Raw genomic sequence first — 18,811 nt, forward strand, 5'->3', positions numbered from 1 at the left:
GGAACTAAAGAAGAGAGAAAAACAGCAGTAGGCTTAAGAAAGAACTAAAGGCATCGTCCTTCAGGGACCTCAGACATCAGTGAGGGAGACCCAGCAGGGACATTCACCAGGAGCAGGGGCAGGAAGGGGAGCTGAGAAAGTAGCCAAGGCCTGACGCAGAAGCTTGGGGTCCAGGAAGGACAATCTGTTGAAGTGAGGGGTCAGGGACAGGCTTCTTTTTACCAGGGATTTGGAGGATATCAGATAGACCTGTGCAGGAATCATAATCCCATTTGCAATCTGCAGATTGAGATCTGACTATATATATTTCTGTATTATATGTTCTTCTGTGGCCTCATAAGTTGCAAGAAGAGAGTATTAGCTCTCTAGGAAGGCACCTTCCTGAACTATAAAAGAAAAAGGATAATTTGCCAAAAATATCATCTAAGACTGATACAGAGATTACTGAATTATATTTTATAACTTTATCAACTGAACAATCTGCCAGGAGACATTAGCTGATTATTCCATTGTTACTTCTAGACTCAATTTAGGAACTTGCCCTGCAAAATGTTCTCTGGCTCCCACAGCAGCAATTGATTCCCTATGTATGTCCTGGGTTTTACCATACTTTAATACATTTACGGCAGCATTTCTCTACTTGTATTGTATTTGCTCATTTTCTTCTATCAGGCTTCAGCTATCACTCCTGCTATATCCCCTACCCGTTTACTGAGGGCATACTACGTGGCAGGAGGCACATTCTGTGTCACATCTAATATTCATAGTAACTCCGTAAAGCAGCTTTCAGTATCCTCTTTTTAAACACAAGGAGTCAGAGTCTCAGAGACTTTAATCCACTTCCCAGTGTTCATACAACCAGGTTATGATACAACTGCTCTTGAACCACAGCTGCCGGAGTAATTCTGATAATTCCGGAGAAAATTAGACAACAGCATTTCCATCTAGGAAGAAGAGGGTGAATCTACAGAACTTGGGGAGCTTTTGAGCTGAGGACACAGAACTACACAACTACAACAACCAAACTGTGTTAAACATGAACCTTGGAGATCAGGAAATATTTGGCAATAACCAGGAAACTGCTGCAGTAATTTAGAATTAGAAACAAGAAAGAGGCATGCATGAGGATATTTATGGAAATATCCTGTTTTTTGGTATCCTGTCTATCATGGTAGACAAGTGTGAGATAACCTCAAAGAACTGCACTTAATTGATTAAAAGGTGCCTGATGGCCACATTTTGGTACACAAAGTGGGAGAGGATATTGATTTGTGATAGAAATTACTATTTTGAGCACTATGGGTATGAGAAATAGATGCTTAAGAGGTAAGATGTTTAATATGCAGGCAGGGATAGGATTTTGGAGCCCAGTGTAAGACAAAGGCAAAGGAGACTCCAAAAGAAGAGGTACAGGTGAGCCATGAAGAGATGAGCTCTCCAGAGGAAAACAAGAGTTCTCAAGGCTAAAAAGATGACAATTTATAGTAGTCTATCGGGCAGGAAGAAAAGAAAGCACCCACAGGAGCCAATTTGTATATAGGGAGGAAAAGAATAACGTAATAATATTTGTGGCTAACATTAGTCTAGAGACTAGTAGGTGCCATCCATGGGTCTACGGCACTATACCTAGACTGATTTATTCCTCACCAATCCCAAGGAGAAGGTACCATTATTAACACAATTTTACACATGAAATGAAACTTGAAAAACATAATTAACATTTCTAAGATCATATCATTGATAATTGATGCAGCTGTGTTTGAACTTAGGGAGTCTAGAACCTCAGGCCTTATTCTTCACCATTTTTCTTATTGAGAGTCTAAAGAAGACAGAGAAACTAACATCAAAGTCAAACCAAGAGTCCACGAGGCACATCCCAGAGCATTTTTCCACTTGGCCCAATATGCACAGAGCAGCTACTGTATTTCTATAAGAACACAGGAGTTGTTGGCATAGAGCTGATTCTCAAGAAGCTCATGTTCTAGTGAGCCCAGTGGTCAGGATGAGTAGCTCTGTTTATCCTGCTGCTCTTGGGACTTGAGAGGAAGAAACGACAAACCCTTCGGAGCAAAGCCCTCTAGTTAGTGCCAGAGGGGACACAGCTTATCTGAGTGTTGATGAAGGGAGGTATTCACCAGAGGAAAAAAAAAGGAACTTGAGGCTCAGGTCTCAACATAGTAATGTGGGAGCACATCAACCCAGGGAATAACCCCAGATCACTCATGGGTGGCAGCTGAGGTAGGAAATAGAGACTGAGGGCAAGTCAGGAAAGCACTGAAAATCCAGGCTAGGAATTTAGCCCTCAGGTGATAAGGTGTCACAGGAAAACCTCGAGGGCTTTTCCCATGCTGTCTCTGCATACCTCTTGCTGTGCATATCTTGGCCCTCTCCCATTCCCCGATAGACAACTATATCATACACAGATCTACCTGCAGCATGGCTTCCTCAGGAGCCTTCCTTGGGGAAGAGAAGGGATGCTCCAACAGTTTTTGTGGGTTTTTCTGATTATTTGTCAGTGATCAGCAATTTTACTCTATTTACCTATTTTCTATGTCTGTGTTCTCCAGTAGGTTAAAAGCTGAGAGATTCTTTCTTTTTTTGATAGTTCACTACCATATTTCCAGTCCCCAGAAGAACTCCTAGCAATTAGAAAGTATCCCATAAATATTTGATGAAATGAATATAAAAATAACAGTTCCTAGCCTCTGGCATGAAATTCAACTTAACAAATACTATTATTATATTCAAAGCATGTACCTGCCAGCAAAGAGTGTGTGAGAAGAAAAAAAATTTTAATGTCCTTTCCTTGCAGAAATGCATTTGGTTCCATTGGAGAAGCAAATGGAATTGTGTGACAAGTTCCCAATGATTGACACTTTCATTTATACATTACAAAATTGAGCTATACTCCAGGGAGATGATTAAGAAATGCAGACACTCTTCCCTCCATCACAGGATAAAATATACAACTCTGGAGTCAGAACATGTTTTACAAGCAAACTTGCTTAAAAGAAAATGTGTGATTGAGGACACTGTTGGACAATTTTGCAGTTAAAGCACATCAAGTTTCTGAAATGCACAAGATGAAGGTGACAATTCATTTGAACAAAAGAGAAAATCACGTGAAGCTTATGGAGAATGATATTCTCAATGAAGTGAAATAGATTTTTATAGAAAATTACACTTTACTTCAAATATAGAACGAAGTGCAGCACATTCAAAGAAAGAAAATCAGAATAGTTAAATCTACAAGACATACAAGATCAGAGGAAGGATTTAAGGATATTTGATTTAATATAGAGGAGGTCAGAGGATGGCACACTCTGTCTGGTGGACAGAAACATTCCAAAGACACTTTCAGGCCCTCTATACAACACAAGTGAAGCTGGAATTTGTTCTTTCTGTCTGGCCAACACCCTGCTTTCCAATGGAAACACAACTAAATCTCCCATGCCATATGCTTCTGAGAGAAATGACCTTGCTGCCTGATAACCAGAATAGTGACTGGCCCAGGAGTAAAATAGGATGTGAGCAAAGCCAAACAAAGTTCTTCTATGAGAAATAGCATTTAGGTCTCCTTGCCTTTTTAAAAGTTTTCAAATTTAAATTTAAATTTTATTTTAACAAGAAAAAATAACAATAAAACAGTTTTAAAACAGGCTAGTAGGAGAGTAAAAATTTTTAACACATTGCATATTGTTATCTTCATAGTATTCAGAGTACACTATATAGGCATGAAATATTGTCCAAACAATATTAGCACAATGAACCAAGAGAAACTAGCTGAACAAGTAAATATGAGCACGATTTCTTTTTAGTGATCTAAGAAAACTAGCTGAATGAGTAAATAAGATCCAAAATATACAGCAGATATTGTGAATAGGGAAGAAACTATTCAAAAGGAAAGAGAAACTGTGATAGGGAAAAGATAGAAGGTAAAAGGAAATACACACAACTATGTATGTGATAGTTAAGATAATGTCTTAGTTACTTTTCTCTCATTGCTGAAACAAAATACTTGACATCTGAAACAAAAAAGGGAAGGTTTACTTAGCTCACAGTTTGTGGAGGTTTAAGTCCATACTCAGCTGACTCCAAAGCCCTCCATGGCAGAGGGCAACAGTTCATGGTGGTACAAACAGCACAAGCAACAAAAGCAAAAGGGGAGGAGCATGGAAAGAAAACTCTTTCAATCCCTTATATGTAGGCCACACCCACATCCATAATCCCAGCGCTGGACCATGAGTCATTCACAAATTCTAGTAGCCCACCTTCATGACTACACGAGGTTTTGGGGAGACATCCAGACTCAAACCATAAAAGATAGGTTTCCTTTTCTATGGATTTACATCATGAATGGCTTCAGAATTGTATTAGTTATGGTCATGTCTTTTTTCTTCTGGAAGAAGAATTCAGGTTGAGAATGAATCCAGTAAGAAATTAGTGGTTAGAGATAGGCTAAGGACAAAGAGAGATAGTTATAAAGAGAGAAATGGACAGAGAGGAAAACAGAAACAGAAGGCAGGATGGAGGCAAAAATAGAGATAGCAACAGAAAGATCAAAAGAAATTGTTCAAATCTTTGTAGAGAGTCACATCTACAGCCAGAGTTTTCAGTTAAGTGAAGCAATCCATGTAGTTTCTGTCACTTACTCCTGGAAAAAAAAATCTTATTAATAGAGTAGCCAATGAAGAAGGCTATGTCAGGCAGGCAAAAATGCATGAAAAGCCTTCATTAAAAACTTATTTCAAGGGTAAACTCAAAAGATGCTCACATGATAAGTTGCCTGTTGTACAGAAAATGTCTGAAGCTTATAAAGGCTACTTTTTACAGTGGTTTTCTTAGATTTGTAGGTGGTTTTCTGTAGTTATGTAGGTGGCCAGGGAGAACTGGAGACATTTTACGCTGTACTTTTAAACTGATGATGTTTTTATAATGTTCAAGTATTATTGTTATGATTTTTCTTAAAACTGCAGTGATTAAGGGAAAAATGTTGGAATAGATCAAACGAAAATTTGCAAACTGATGTGGGCCAACCAAGATCACTATGTGGAAAATCTGACCATAGGAGATGGCAAGGACTACCTTAAGGAACAGAACCTGAGGATTTTGTAAAAGACAGAGAAAATACTGGTCAAAACAATTTCCTGATCTGTGGTAGACCTCCAGGATGCCTCTCCTCAAAAGAAGAGCATTTGGCTAAACCTGGCCCCGTTTCCATGTATTGATATGTGCAGAGCTGGCTAGGATACATTTTTATCCCCTCAGTTGGCTTTAGGCAATGCAAATGGATCTTGTGGAGGTGCTGACGTGCAGCCTTTAAAGCAATGCAACAGGTAATAACACCCCACCTCCAGCTCCCAACTAGTGCGTGTGTGAGCAAGGCCAAAGGACACTGCACTGTTGCTGGGACTGAGCCTCAAGAAAGAGGCCATGACATTTCAGGGCATGAAGATCACACATCAGAGCTGAAGCACCAACCCCTAAACATGAGATGCTCACTCGATCTGTGTTATGTAGATTGCTCTTTCATCATATCTTTCTTTGCATATCGCAGAGGTGCTGTTGTGTCTCCTACCTAGCCCAGCTCACAGCACTCATGTACTTCCCACATTTCTCTCAGTCACTCATCCCAGAATCACTCCTTTCTTCTTGAATTAATGAAATCCAGATTTGGTCCCGGGTCGTGGCCTCTGTTCCAGTTAGCCATCATTCTGCTGGATTTAGGACATCCTTGGTGCCCAGCTACAAATATGCCTTGGTGTGTGTATTCTCACCATGGATTGTGCTGGAAGTGGTAGACTGGGAATTACTTATTGGAATTCCAATACCTTTCCCTGGGATCACAAATGTAGACTCCTATGGACCTCAAAGAGGTTCATGAAGGAATTCCTGTACTGATCTTTATCTTGTTCTGACCTCAGAGGATTCTCCCAACACTGCAGCCAGAAAGTTCTCAATTAATAGAGGAATGTGCCACCTTAGAAGGACTTTCAGCTAACTAAACATTGTAGATACACTTGCATTCAAACTGCCTAACTTCTAGTAAGGCAAAAGCCGAAGCTTAAACATGTATTTAGATTAGTAAAAGTGAGGTCTCCAGTTGACCATCCAATGTACCCAAAACTATCTCTCTTAAAATTAATCATTCTTTTTAAATTTTGATGAAAAGTCATTCCTTTCTTGAGTCCCTCTGTTTCTCTTTCTGTCTCCCTCCTCTCCTCCCCTCCTAAATGCCCAGATCTGTCTGTCTGTCTGTCTGTCTGTCTGTCTGTCTATCTATCTATCTATCTATCTATCTATCTATCTATCTGCTTCTTTTACAATGTAGGATTACACTAGACACTTAAATAGGAAATTTGCTCTCTTTCACATAATACACCAGTGATATCTTACAGCACATTCTATTTCTCATGTTTTTAATGGCTTCATTATATTTTACTTTAAAAAATAGTGTTCTATTTTAGTCACTTATTTGTCTTTAATTCACAAAATTTCAGTCATAAAAACATCAAATGTACTATCAAGTTTTTAATGGAATTTTTGACATAACCCATACTGCTTAAAACATTTATTTCAATTATGGTTGGAAATTTCTTTTTAAAAATGAGGCAATACACTCTTATTAATAGCATTCAATTCTCAAAGCATCAGACATCACAATGGACTGACAATTATGGTTGTGGAAATCTTTGTATCATATTAAAAGATTCTTGCATTTTGCTTCAATCTAATGGTTTGTCAACTACGTGGAATTAGGAATCAAAGTAAGCATTCTTGTTAAAGGGACATTACCCTGTATCAGTCATCCCAAGAGACTCAGGCAGTTTGGAAAAAGGCAGACAGAATGTCTTGCCAAGAATCACATGGTGGGCAAGGATATCGCACCTCACTGACATTCTTGCTCTGTTCTCTGGCCCAGCCGATCCTTGCCTGACAGCAAGAGCAACAGGGACACAGAAAAAGTAGAAGATAGAGGGCAAACAAAACTATCCTCTTCCTTGGACTCACATGTTGCCTTATAGTTTTCAGGATAGACCTTCTAGCTCAGCAAGGACATCTATCTCTCTTGGGATAGGGAACATTGTCTCCCAAAGAGAAACAACATCAAACAAAATCATTTGATTCTACCTTACTTATGATGTTGGAGTATTTGATGTCCACCATCTGAGAAAAAAACAGAATGTTTAGCAGCACTGCTCACAAAATGAGTGTACTGATCACTCTGTTGGTTCATCAGTATTTGTCAAACACCTAAATATTTACACAGTTAATTACTAATTGTTAATATTCCCATTACACATGCAAGTCCTATGATATTCTTGTTCATAGCCTTGGGCTTTCTCCCCACTGGGGAAGGAAAAGTCATTTAAGAAGATATTACAGAATTGATTTTAATTACAATTGCACTGAATTTCCCATGAAGAATAATAGGTTTGATGGAGTTAGGGAGGACTTTCGCAAGCAAGACAGAGCTGAGTTAAAATCTGCAAGACACATAGGAGAGAGGCACAGGAACCTTTCAGTCAGAGGGAGGAACCAAGGCCTTGACTTAGAGCACCAGTACACAAGAAAGCAGGTTAAGGCTCCTAGAAGCTAGAAGTGAGACAGGGGACACAGACAGAAAAAAAGACAATGAAAAGTCCTACAGACCAACAAGTTTGGTCTTGATCCTTAATGCAGCGAACAGCCTATGAGGGTTTTCTAGCAAAGAGCAACAGGCTTAGAGTTAGATTTGTAAAAGATGACCATTTGATTTTGTGAGTGGCAAGCAGGGAATGAAGAGAAATTAATTTGTACAGAGAAATGTTGAGGATGTTGCAATGAATTATGCAGCTGACCACATAGCTTGGACCAGGATGATAGAGATAGGGTGAAATAGATTAGGGTCTATTTAGGAAGGAAAATCAGTAAAACTTGAAGTTATTTAAATGTAAGAGGCAAATAAAGGGCACATTAATGTCAACTACCTGGTTTCTAGATGACGCAGCTCCTGAAATAGCCATTCACTGAAGATGCCAAAGTTTGGTATGAAGGCTCACAAGCTGTATGGATGATCACAAGACATTGAAAAAACTAACAACACCCATTAACACGAGCACTGTCCAAGGTGTGCCTGTGCTATGCCTGAAATGGATCATCTAACTGCCTTCTTTTCCATCTTTTTAGAGACAAAAAACTGAGACGTGGGGAAGCTTATTAACTTATTAACTTATTACCATTCTCAGAGTTTAAAATTGGCAGAGCTGAAATGTACACTTACATCTCTCCAGTTTTAATGCGGGAGCTTTTAATGACCAATCCATACTGCTTTGTGACACCTAAGTCCCATTTGGGAAAAATTTCACAGCATCAAAAAAAAAAAAAAAAAAAGTGAACCTCAATGAGGAACTGAGACCTGGTATTTCTAGGAAATCTTCAGACCTTTTCAGGTTTGCTAGATGATGGTTCCATGCTTTCTGCCATTCTTTACTTCTAGCTGATTCATTTTCTTCCCCTTGCTTTTGCTCAAACCTCAAAGTGACCCACGGCTTCCTATCCCTTCAGTCTTGGCCTCTGCAAATTCCTGTAATACTTTCAGTCTCACTATTCATCTTGACAATGGCCATATAAAGGTTACTCTTTAAAATTTCAATGTAATTTCTACTTCCTAATATAATATGAACTGTACTGTCTTTTTAAAAGTCTTCCATATAAAAAGCCAGACTGTTGTAAACAAGCTAAAAAAATACAACTTTCAAACTATGCCATGTGGTAGATCCAGCTAGTGGCTAATTGTTTGATTTTACTATCACCTTTATTTCTAGATACATAGTAGAGACTCATTACATATGCATGTGACTTGGACACATTGGACCATGTGTTCTTGCCAGAGTAAAAAAACACAATTTTAACAAAGCAGACCATTATTCTCATCATTCCATCCATGAGTATATGTCCCATGAGATAGGGGATGAATTTTCGGTTCTTATAGCTGGTTTTAATCTCCAAGGACCTCCTCCAGTATAAGCAATTCTCCAGGAAGATTATAATTTTATTGTTTAAATGTAAATATTTTAAATATACCACTGTCTTGAACTTCAGTAAATGATATTTCCTAATCCTTAGTGAAGGAAGTAGTAACTTATGCCAAAACTAAAGAAAACTCACATTTGAGCCACTGCTTAAGAGACAAAGCCTGGCAATTCTTGCTGTATGCAGTTTGTGCCTTACACACTTTCTTTGGGGAAGAACTCCGAAGATATGACTACACTCCCAGCAGCATATGTTCCTGGAATCATTTCACTTTTAATTTGCAGCCTGCTTTCACTATTCAATGAAAATGAGCATGAATTGGGAAAGGGAAGCACTGATACAAGTGACAAACATACATCATCAACAAATGAGGCAGAGATGGAAATCATTAGACCTCCTGAAGTCAAATAGGAACAAACTGAACAAAATTATGCAACAGAGAGGAAATGCTAAACCTGGGTCCAACAAACAAGCAGTTATTGGACATTTTACTATCATCTTTAACTTTCTGGAAAAAAAATCTCTAAAATAAATTGCCCACATGTAGACATTATAGCAAAAACATACTTTAGAAAAAGGTCAGGCACATCTTTCTGTACCTGTTCTGTTGTGCACCAGGTCAAAGTTGATTCTTGCCCCTTTGAATTTTATGTAGTAAACACAATTGCTGGCACTTATCATTATCTAGACTGCAAGTTTCTTTCTGGGACATTCTAGGTCTCACTAATCCCTAGACCTCAGAGAAGGATTGGCTAAAGAGGGCCTCTCTGCAAAGGCTGAAGACCAAGTGAATAGGTGAATTGCCAGATCTGCTTCTCTGAGATTTGCTTCTTGAAATGAAAGACACTCTGTAATATCCATCAGGTTGTTGCTTCACTGTGCACACTGTTGTGTCCTTACCTATCCAGGGAAATGCAGCACAGGTGAAAAATTGATGCTGTTGTGAGCAGGACGTCTAGAGATGTCCGGACAAGGCAAAACATCTCCCCATAAACCCAGATGTCTTGGACCAGCTCGATGGCTCCAAATGGCATCACCAGCACTGAAACCAGCAGGTCAGCAAAGGCAAGAGACACAATGAAATAATTGGTCTTTATTTTCCTGTAAATAAAAATATACAAGGGAGAAGGCAGGAGGAGGGACCAATGGAGAAGGGAGGAAGAAAAGAACAAGAGAAGGAAAGGGAAAAGAGAGGCAAAGAAATAAGGAAAGAAGAGAGAGAAAAGGGGGGAAAATGATACATTTAGCATATTCTGTGAGATTGATTTTCCCCTTTTGTATCAAGATTGAGAAGCCGCCCAGTGTCGGGCCAGTTCTGACTTCTCCACTTTGTACCAAAAGCCCTGTGGGAACTCTGGCCTGATCTAAGTGTCCTTATGCATCTGGCTCCCTCCCCAGTGTTTTTTATACCAGTGCTCTCTTCCTATACTGGTTTCTCATCTTTGTTTCAGTCCTAGGCTAGACACTCTCAGGAACCCTTCCCAAAATGCAGCCCTCACAAACATTTATATACTAACATTTTACACCTGTAGACTGGTTACTGTGTGCCTCACATGTGTGACACTGGTCAGAATTGTGCTTTTCTGCTTCATTTGCAGCATTATTGGACCAGTGCTTATCTTGCTGAGAGAGAACTTGCACTATGTGCCACCTTTTATGGCCCAGTGACTCTCAGTCCAGATGGATATGAGAATCGCCTGGTTTATTTAATAAATATTAATGCCTGAGACTTCCTCCCAGATCAATTAGTTTAGAAACCTTGGCTTATTTGCATCCTCTTGAAAACAGTGGCATCTTAAACACAGGATGTGGGCTAGGAATGTAACTCAGTAGTATAGTGCTACCACACTGATACCACACTGTGGTGCTTTTTAAAAGCACTCAAGTTGAATTGCTGCCAGGTTCAAAAGTGAAAATTCAAGAGTAGAAGACCCAGGTTTAATTCTAGGTCAGTTGCTAGTCAGTCATCCTTTCCTGAACCACTGATACAATGTGGAGGTTATAGATCAAATATGCTCTCAATAACTGCATATAAAATAGTCACAACTATTTAAACAAACTAGTACTTAGGAAAAAAGACAGGATGGAAATACACAGCAGTGCTTATATTGCTTATGTAAGAGCTGTAGGTCTATGTGTGATCACTTCATTCTTCTTCTATTTTTCAAAAACAATTCCCCCTGCTAATTGAAGATTACAAGGTTAATGTTCAGACCTGACTCTCCAGGGGAGAGCCCAGAACTCCACCTCCACTTCCTAAGGGGCCCCCTTACTGCTCACCTGAGCTGCCTATCCCTGCACACAGCCACCATCACCAGCAGGTTGCCCAGGATGGCCATCAGGATGACTGCCGAAAGAAAGGTGAGCAGCACGACCTTCTCCACTGACCCGAATCCCTCCTTGGAACTAGAAGACACAGGCACACAAAAACCACAGAGAATTTAGGACTCCAGAACATGCAAAAGAACATTTATCTTATCTTTCTTGACGCTGAGGCAGGTAAACTCAACATGTACAATTCCAACACACACATATATCATGTACTTAATGTATTCCATAGTCTGTACCTTTCACTCAACAAGCTTTTCTGATTAATCCCTGTAACATGAGAACATGAGGTTTAGAGTAGCACACTAGCCTGGGTTATTGTCCATCAGAGAATGTACTTAGAAATGTATTTGGCTGCTTCCTGTTTTGTGTACCAACCTAACTAGACTGTACGCTGCAGGAGGTAAGGATTTCTGCTCTTCCCTGCTGTGTATTTAATGTGCCATTCACATTTATCAGATGGAAGAACGATGGTGCTGGATGAATCAATGATCGTACTATCACCAGGGTCTTCTTGAATACATGGGCCCCCTTGTTTTCATTGCTTCATTGCAGCTCGTGCAGAAGCTGCTATTTATAGGGACTGATGTCCCGGGAGTAATGATGCCAGAAGTGCGCTCTTGGATCTCTACTATCAGTTCACTTAAACAAACTGATCCTAGATTCTGTGATGCTCACAGAAGACATAACAGCCAACCAATAAGCTCAGAGACCTTTTCTATTGTCCCAAGTCATCCCACTTTTGGTGCCAATTTCACACGTCACCATTTTCAGCTTAAATTTATGCTCTTGTCAATTTCAGCATCCTTGATCCTACAAATGCTTCTTTCCCAGTGTAAGCTCAGAATTTGTTTTACTAACTTGGAGTAAGTGAAATCATAGTATCTGTAGGCTATTCAGAAGCCACATGAAGAGTTTTATTTTTTTATAGAGTTATAAAATGTTCTTTATAATGAGGCTTTAAATGTCTGGACTTAGATCCTACATGTGAATGGGAATTTGAGTGTCTGGTTTAGAAAGAGCTGTTTGTCCTATGAGTTTACCACCGCTACACAGGAGCCCGAGAATCAAAAATTACCTCTTTTTACTGAGTTCCATTGGAAAATAAAAATGGGGACTGACTCACAATTGCATAAACCTGCCAGGTCCAGGGTTTGGCCTTGTGCAAAATTTCATCCGTTAGGTAGCACAGAACACAAAGTCCCAATTGGAATCAGGAACCAGCCTTAATGAAGTTATAGGAAGAAAAAGTTCCTCTGCTCTGCTGACAAATGTTTCTATAGATTTATTGATTAAAACTTTTAAAGCTGGGATTCAGATAAAAAGAAAAGATCTGTCCATCTAAATCAACTTTCCACACTTAACCTTCAACTATCAATAGCACAAATATTGGACAGGGAACACTTGATTCGCTGTGGAAAAAGACTTCAACAGTGTGATAGGGTCACTGATTTAAGGCCATGTTAATTGGGGTGACGTGTTTATGAAAGGAGGTGACAATGGTTCTTATCCTCGTACTTCTTACAAGCTCCAGCTCAGGGCTCTCAGAAATGTGCTCACTCCTCAGGGCTCTGTATTTGACAGCTTTTTTCCTGAAATGCTTCGTGAGTGCCTGTCTACTTCTCATTCTGGTCTCAGATTAAAGTCAACCTTCATTTACGGGCTACAGACAAAAAACATCTTTCATTTTCTTTCAAGCATTTATCATTATCTTAGAGGACTTCTGTTATTGATTATGTCTATGTGTCAACCCACAGACTGGTCTGGTTATGTTTTCCCCTACAATTGCACACACTCGACACAGTGTCTAGTCTGTACTATGTGTAATCTGCACGTATGTGTAATTGGGATAAGAACTCATCATTTGCTAGTTGGGTGAAAGACATATTACATTCACAATGATGAGGCTTTTTCTTCAGCACCTTGAAGATTACTTAAAAGTTTAGAGGAGATTTTACCAATACAAATAAAGTCCCAAGACTAGGGTGAAAGTTATTTTTGACTATCTAAAAGGGAAATCATTTGAACTAAGCATAGATTTACATATTTATTCAATAATATTTTCTAAGTACTATGTTAGGCATTGTATGTGCCAGGAAAACCGTAATAAGCAAAACAGAGAACAGACAATAATAGACACACAAGAAATTATGCATTGTCAGCTGGTAAGCACATTCTATGGTGGAAGAATCTAGAAAAGTAAAGAGGCTGGGACTGCCAGAGGGGGACAGAGGGTGGCTAGTATGTGGTGGTTGTCAGTAAAGGATTCCTAGCAAAGTTGTCATACCTTGAGGTTAATTGATGAAGCAGGACCAGTGAGCAGGTTTTAGGCAGTGGCCTCCAACCCCAGATGCACACTGAAATCAATCCAGGAGTTTTTAAAAGGGCTGACACTAGGATGCAACCTCAGAGATGTTGACTTACTGTCATTGGCCTTGTTTGCAGCCTGAATATCAGAAGTTTTTAAAGGACTCAAGTGATTCTGGTGTGCAACTCAGGTTGAAAATCACGTAGAGGGAGGCAAGATTTAGTAATAAGAAATCTGCAGTAGCTTCCTGGTGTTGTGCTGAGCCTCCCTGGCACAGAAATGTTTAAAAATAACGAAATCCAATGAGGAATTATGTTATACTCATTAGAATGTCTGTAATCAAACAAAACGTAAAAAAACCCAAAGTAGCGACTGTTGGCACAAATGTGGGGAAAACTGGCATCAAAGTGCGTTGCTGGTGGGAACAGAAAAAGGTGCAACTACTATGCAAACAAATGGTCAGGCCCTGGGTTTGATTCCCAGCAGCCCTCCACCACCACCACCACCGCCACCAGAAGAAAGATGGAAACAGAATGCCCATAGCATCAGGCAGTTCAATCCCAGATCTACAGGGAAAGAAAACTGAGAACCGGGACACAAACCATACCTATCATGATGTTCACAGCGGCATTATTGCTAAGAGTCCAAAGATGAAAACTCCTGCTTCCATTAGCAGGGCAGTAAATAAGTAGATTGTGGTGTGAATATGCTATTAATCATTACCTTGCCATTCAAAAGGAATGAAGATTTGATGCACATTGTAACAAGGAGGCACCCTGAAAACATGCTAAGTGAAATGAACCAAGCACAAAAGAACAAGTATTATATGGTTCTACTTATTCAAGAATCCAAAACTTAGGCCAATTCATAGGGAAGGAACATAAAATAATAGCTCCCAGGGGCTTGGGAGAAAGGAGAACAGGGAATTATTATTTAATCAGTATGGAGTTTCTGTTTGGGGTGATAGAAAAATTGTGGAAATGGGTAATGGTAATAGCAGCTTCATACCACTGTGAATATAGTTAACATCATTGAAATGTACATTTAAAACATTTATTTTATAAATTAGTGGTAAACTTTATGTCATTTTTTTTCCACAGGAAGAACACACAAGAACATCATGTATTATACATTGCTCCCGTTTAGGGGCAGGTAATCTCAGGTCCTTTTCCTGTCTATGACTGGTGATTTGCACGTGCCTTTAGAACAAGGGCTCTACAGCAAGCAACTTCTCACCATTAGAACCATCATCTCCTCAGAGGTTCCTTTGCTCTTTTAGGAAGAGAAAGCAGATTGAATCTGTCTGTGATGAACATCTCTGGCTCAGAGAATGTGTATTTCAAATCGAATGGGGCTTCAGGGTCAAAAAGCCCCAGATTCAACGTTATGAGTCATTCGTAGTATGTCAATTAGGAGCTAGAAATAGCTAAACTTTAAACTGTGAGTGACAAGCCAAATGCAATCATTTTAAAAGTGCTTTTTTAATTAGGCAGAACTGTCCATGGAACTAAATGTAAATTCAGTAACAATAATTAAACTGAATTAGGGACCACTTCTGTAAAATCCATGTGAAATCCTTGGGTTCCTGACACCCTTCAGAAATAGTCAGCTACTACCAGATGATTCTTAACTGGCCAAAGAGCTGTCCATTAAATTGAATAAATGATCTAAAACATATTGTTACAAGAAATTTTACATTTGCTTCTTATTAATTTATTATTTTAGTGATCTTTTGATCCATAATAAATTTTACAAACTTGCTTGCTGTGTTTGTCATTTTTTTCAGTTCTTACTGAGAGAAAATATAACATAGGTTGCTATGTATATAAAGCTAGATTGTAAAAACCAAGTATGATGTAAATATGTAATTCAAAAACCAAGAGCTCACACACAAAACGGTGCATGTGTACATACATTTTCTTAAGTCAAAAATATGTTCTTTTTTTGTTATTTTATGTTATTTTTGTACTGACTTTGTTAACAAGCTGTAAAACTTCAAATAAGTCACTTCTCTGTCCTTACAGAAGCCACCTTTACTTGTTTAATTCTGTCCAGTGCAATTTTTGCTGTGACAGTATACATTATTTTTACAACTATGTCAAATACATTCTGCATTACCTTTACAAGCTGCAAATGACTGATATCCATGATTGATGATAATATTTGCATTTCTAATATGTCTCAAATAAATCACTTTTTTCTTTTTTTCCTTCTCCTCCTCCTGCTCTTCCTCCTCCCTTGCCCTCTTCTTTTTTACTTGTGATGCTGTGATAAAACCTGGGGCCATGCACATGCGAGTTAAGGGCTCTGCTACTAAGCTATGATCCCAGCCCTCATGCTTGTGCATATTAATTTTTAAATATTAATGTAATGCAAGTAGATGATGATAAAGAAAATATAAAAACACTCTCCTTACTTCTATGAAAAAATAAGACAAAATTTTATAACAAAATAATTGGAAAATTACAGTTGTTAATATATTGTATGTCATGGTCTTAAAAAGAAGGATGAAACTAGATTACTCATACAGAATTATCCCCTCATAGACATTATAACAGCTCTTTTTGACTTACTGGCAAGCATTAGAGTCACGTGAAGGGCTTTCTTAAAACAGATTGCAGGACCTTCCCAACCAATTTCTAATTCAGAATTCAGAAGTGGAGCCCAAATGCTGATGCTGCTGGTGTAAGGACTGAGCTTTGAGAACCACTGCCCTAGCCTTTATTAAGGGATTCTTCTAATTTTAGATTTCATTCCCCCAACTGCAAATGATATCTTTTTGGCTCCTCAGTTTAGATCTTCTGCTTAGAAGTATGTGGATTCCGACATTTACTGATCGCCTATCTTAGAAAAAGCAATGCACACACAGCTTTATTTATGTTAGCTTATTTCATCTGCACAATTAACCTGCTGTCTGACATCAAGATGCTCCTTCTTCAGAGAAGAGTCTGGCATGAGAGGTGGCTAAGACACGAACAATATCCTAAAACTATGATGTGGGAGAGCTGGGATTTAAAACCACACATTCTGATTGCAAGTCTAGTGCTACTTCCATTAACTTTTAAACATGCTCATTTGGAAGTGAATAAATTTCCTTTCTTAAAAAAAAAAAAAAGACACGCTAATGTTTTGCTTTTTGCCTAGAACCTTAAGATCCAAAACGTTGATGATGACAGCTTAATATGCCTTGTGAAAACATGCTGGCTGTAGAAAATGGAAGTGAGAAAGGAAAATACATTTTATGGAATGAAAATTAGGTAGAATGGAATTTGTATGTAGTTTCAAAATAATTTTTGTCACTGTTTTTAAGACCTTACAGAGAAACTGAAAGGGTAGTAAGGTAGTGCATAGTTGATGAAGCTTAGCATGTAAGCATGTAAACTAAGATTCTGTGACATGCTCTTAATAGTTTTTGAGGACCTAAATATCGCACATACCAAACATGAGAAACACTTCAAAGTCCAGAAAGGACTGCTGGGATGGAGCATAACGGAATTTAAAAGCTGCAAAAAAAGTACAAAGGACATGAGGATCAAAGACACTGTTCTCTGAGGCCATGCCTGAGTGTAAAGCCATGCCAGAACAGATGTGACAAGAGACATCCACATTTGGGAAGGTCTTTACCACTGCATATTATGTTAACCACCAAGGATTCCATTCTTCTTGGGTATGAACTGTTAAGCAACAGTGCCCCTGTTAGACCTTAAAGATGGAGCTCACTTTAAGAAAACTCATTCTTCCAAAACTGAAACTGAGGTAACAGTTTCAAAACTTTTGTTGTTGTTTGCATTTTTCTTTGCATTTGTATATGGATTCCATACAATATCTCTGGTTTATTCTGCAAATACTTCTTTATACCTACTTGCCTAGGAACATGCCCACCAGGTAGAGAAATGTCTTACTTTGTAGGAAAACACATGCATATTTGGCCGGTCATTTTCTCAAAAATATTCCTGCAATAGTGCAGGAAAAAATGTGAACCACATGCATGGGTGGACTGTGGTCAATCATATACCCAAAGGAAAGCACTCAAGGAAAAGCAAAAATTCCCATACTCTGATAAAGACCTGCTCCTTATCCCTCTTCTGAAGTTGGTCTGTCACTGGACCCAACTACCAATGCGTCCCACTCGGCATATTTATTTAGGACCTTGGATTGCTGTTGCAAAGTATTAATTTTTCTCTTCATCACTGCCTCTGACTATATAAAAATCTATATACAGAAAGAATGAAGAAATGGCTTCACGTTACTTTGCTGTAGGACTAGCCAAACAATGACCAACAGACTAAATTCAGTCCACTGCATTTTGTAAATAAAGTTTCTCTGGAACACAGCCATATTCAGTCATTTATGTGTGTTTTATGGTTGTTTTCACACTGTGCGGGCAGAGTTGAATAATTACAATGGGAACTGTATGGTCAGCTGAGCTAAAACTATTTAGTCTTTGGAGCTCTATGGGAAAAAAAACGTTAATGGCCCCTGCTGTTTGGGAAGGAGAAATAAACTTGATGTAAAGAAGAATGAGTCCTTAAAAGCCCACTCAAAGGAATCTATTTGCCCAGGAGTCATTTGTTTTTTTAGAATCTCTTCCTAAGAGGGCAGCAACACCATCCCTGTCTATCAAGCCAGAATTTTTTCTTCTTCATCAGAGACATGATCTACTATGCTACTACTGGATATCTCTTAAAACTCTTTATTTCTGTCCAGTTTTCTATGGATAACCTAAGAGGTCTATAAGACCTAAAAATAACATGCAATACATGTCAAAAATCAAACTCTTGCTTCTCCTTATCTCAAACCTGCTTCCCATCTCAATACATAATAAATTTGTTTTTCCACTTGCTCAGGCCAAAAAATATAGAGTAAGAAATCTCTTTTTTCTCTTCTCTCATGTCTCAGAAAATCTTTTTCACTCTGCTGTCCAAATGCCTCCTGGCTGTGACCGTTTACTGGTTCCTCTGATGTTCCCTTTCTGGGTCCTAATGCATCATACTTCACCTGGAGGACTCCAAAGGCCTCCCAATTGGTGTTTCTGCTTCCACTGTTCCGCACATACGATCTACTAGACAGAATGAGCTTTGTAAAATACTTAGGTTGGAATGTACCATTTCTGTTCTCACTACCCCGAAATGGCTTTTTATCCCATCTCTTACTGTGGCC

General features: G+C 38.8%; 1 protein-coding gene across 1 annotated transcript in view; it reads right to left on the reverse strand.

Annotated features, from left to right (window-relative positions):
* The window catches only part of Htr4 (5-hydroxytryptamine receptor 4), a gene marked incomplete at its 5' end in the record, with an annotated part of 50,370 nt that extends 38,949 nt beyond the window's left edge, over positions 1-11,421 (reverse strand). The window contains 2 exon segments of the mRNA NM_001172963.1: positions 9,916-10,116; positions 11,296-11,421. Of these exon segments, the coding sequence (NP_001166434.1) occupies positions 9,916-10,116; positions 11,296-11,421 (327 nt within the window).
* Between the last annotated feature and the right edge of the window lie 7,390 nt (positions 11,422-18,811).

This window comes from Cavia porcellus, unplaced genomic scaffold, assembly GCF_034190915.1.
Source record: "Cavia porcellus strain 051 isolate PalLab524CR breed Dunkin Hartley unplaced genomic scaffold, mCavPor4.1 scaffold_21, whole genome shotgun sequence".
Taxonomy (NCBI): domain Eukaryota; kingdom Metazoa; phylum Chordata; class Mammalia; order Rodentia; family Caviidae; genus Cavia; species Cavia porcellus.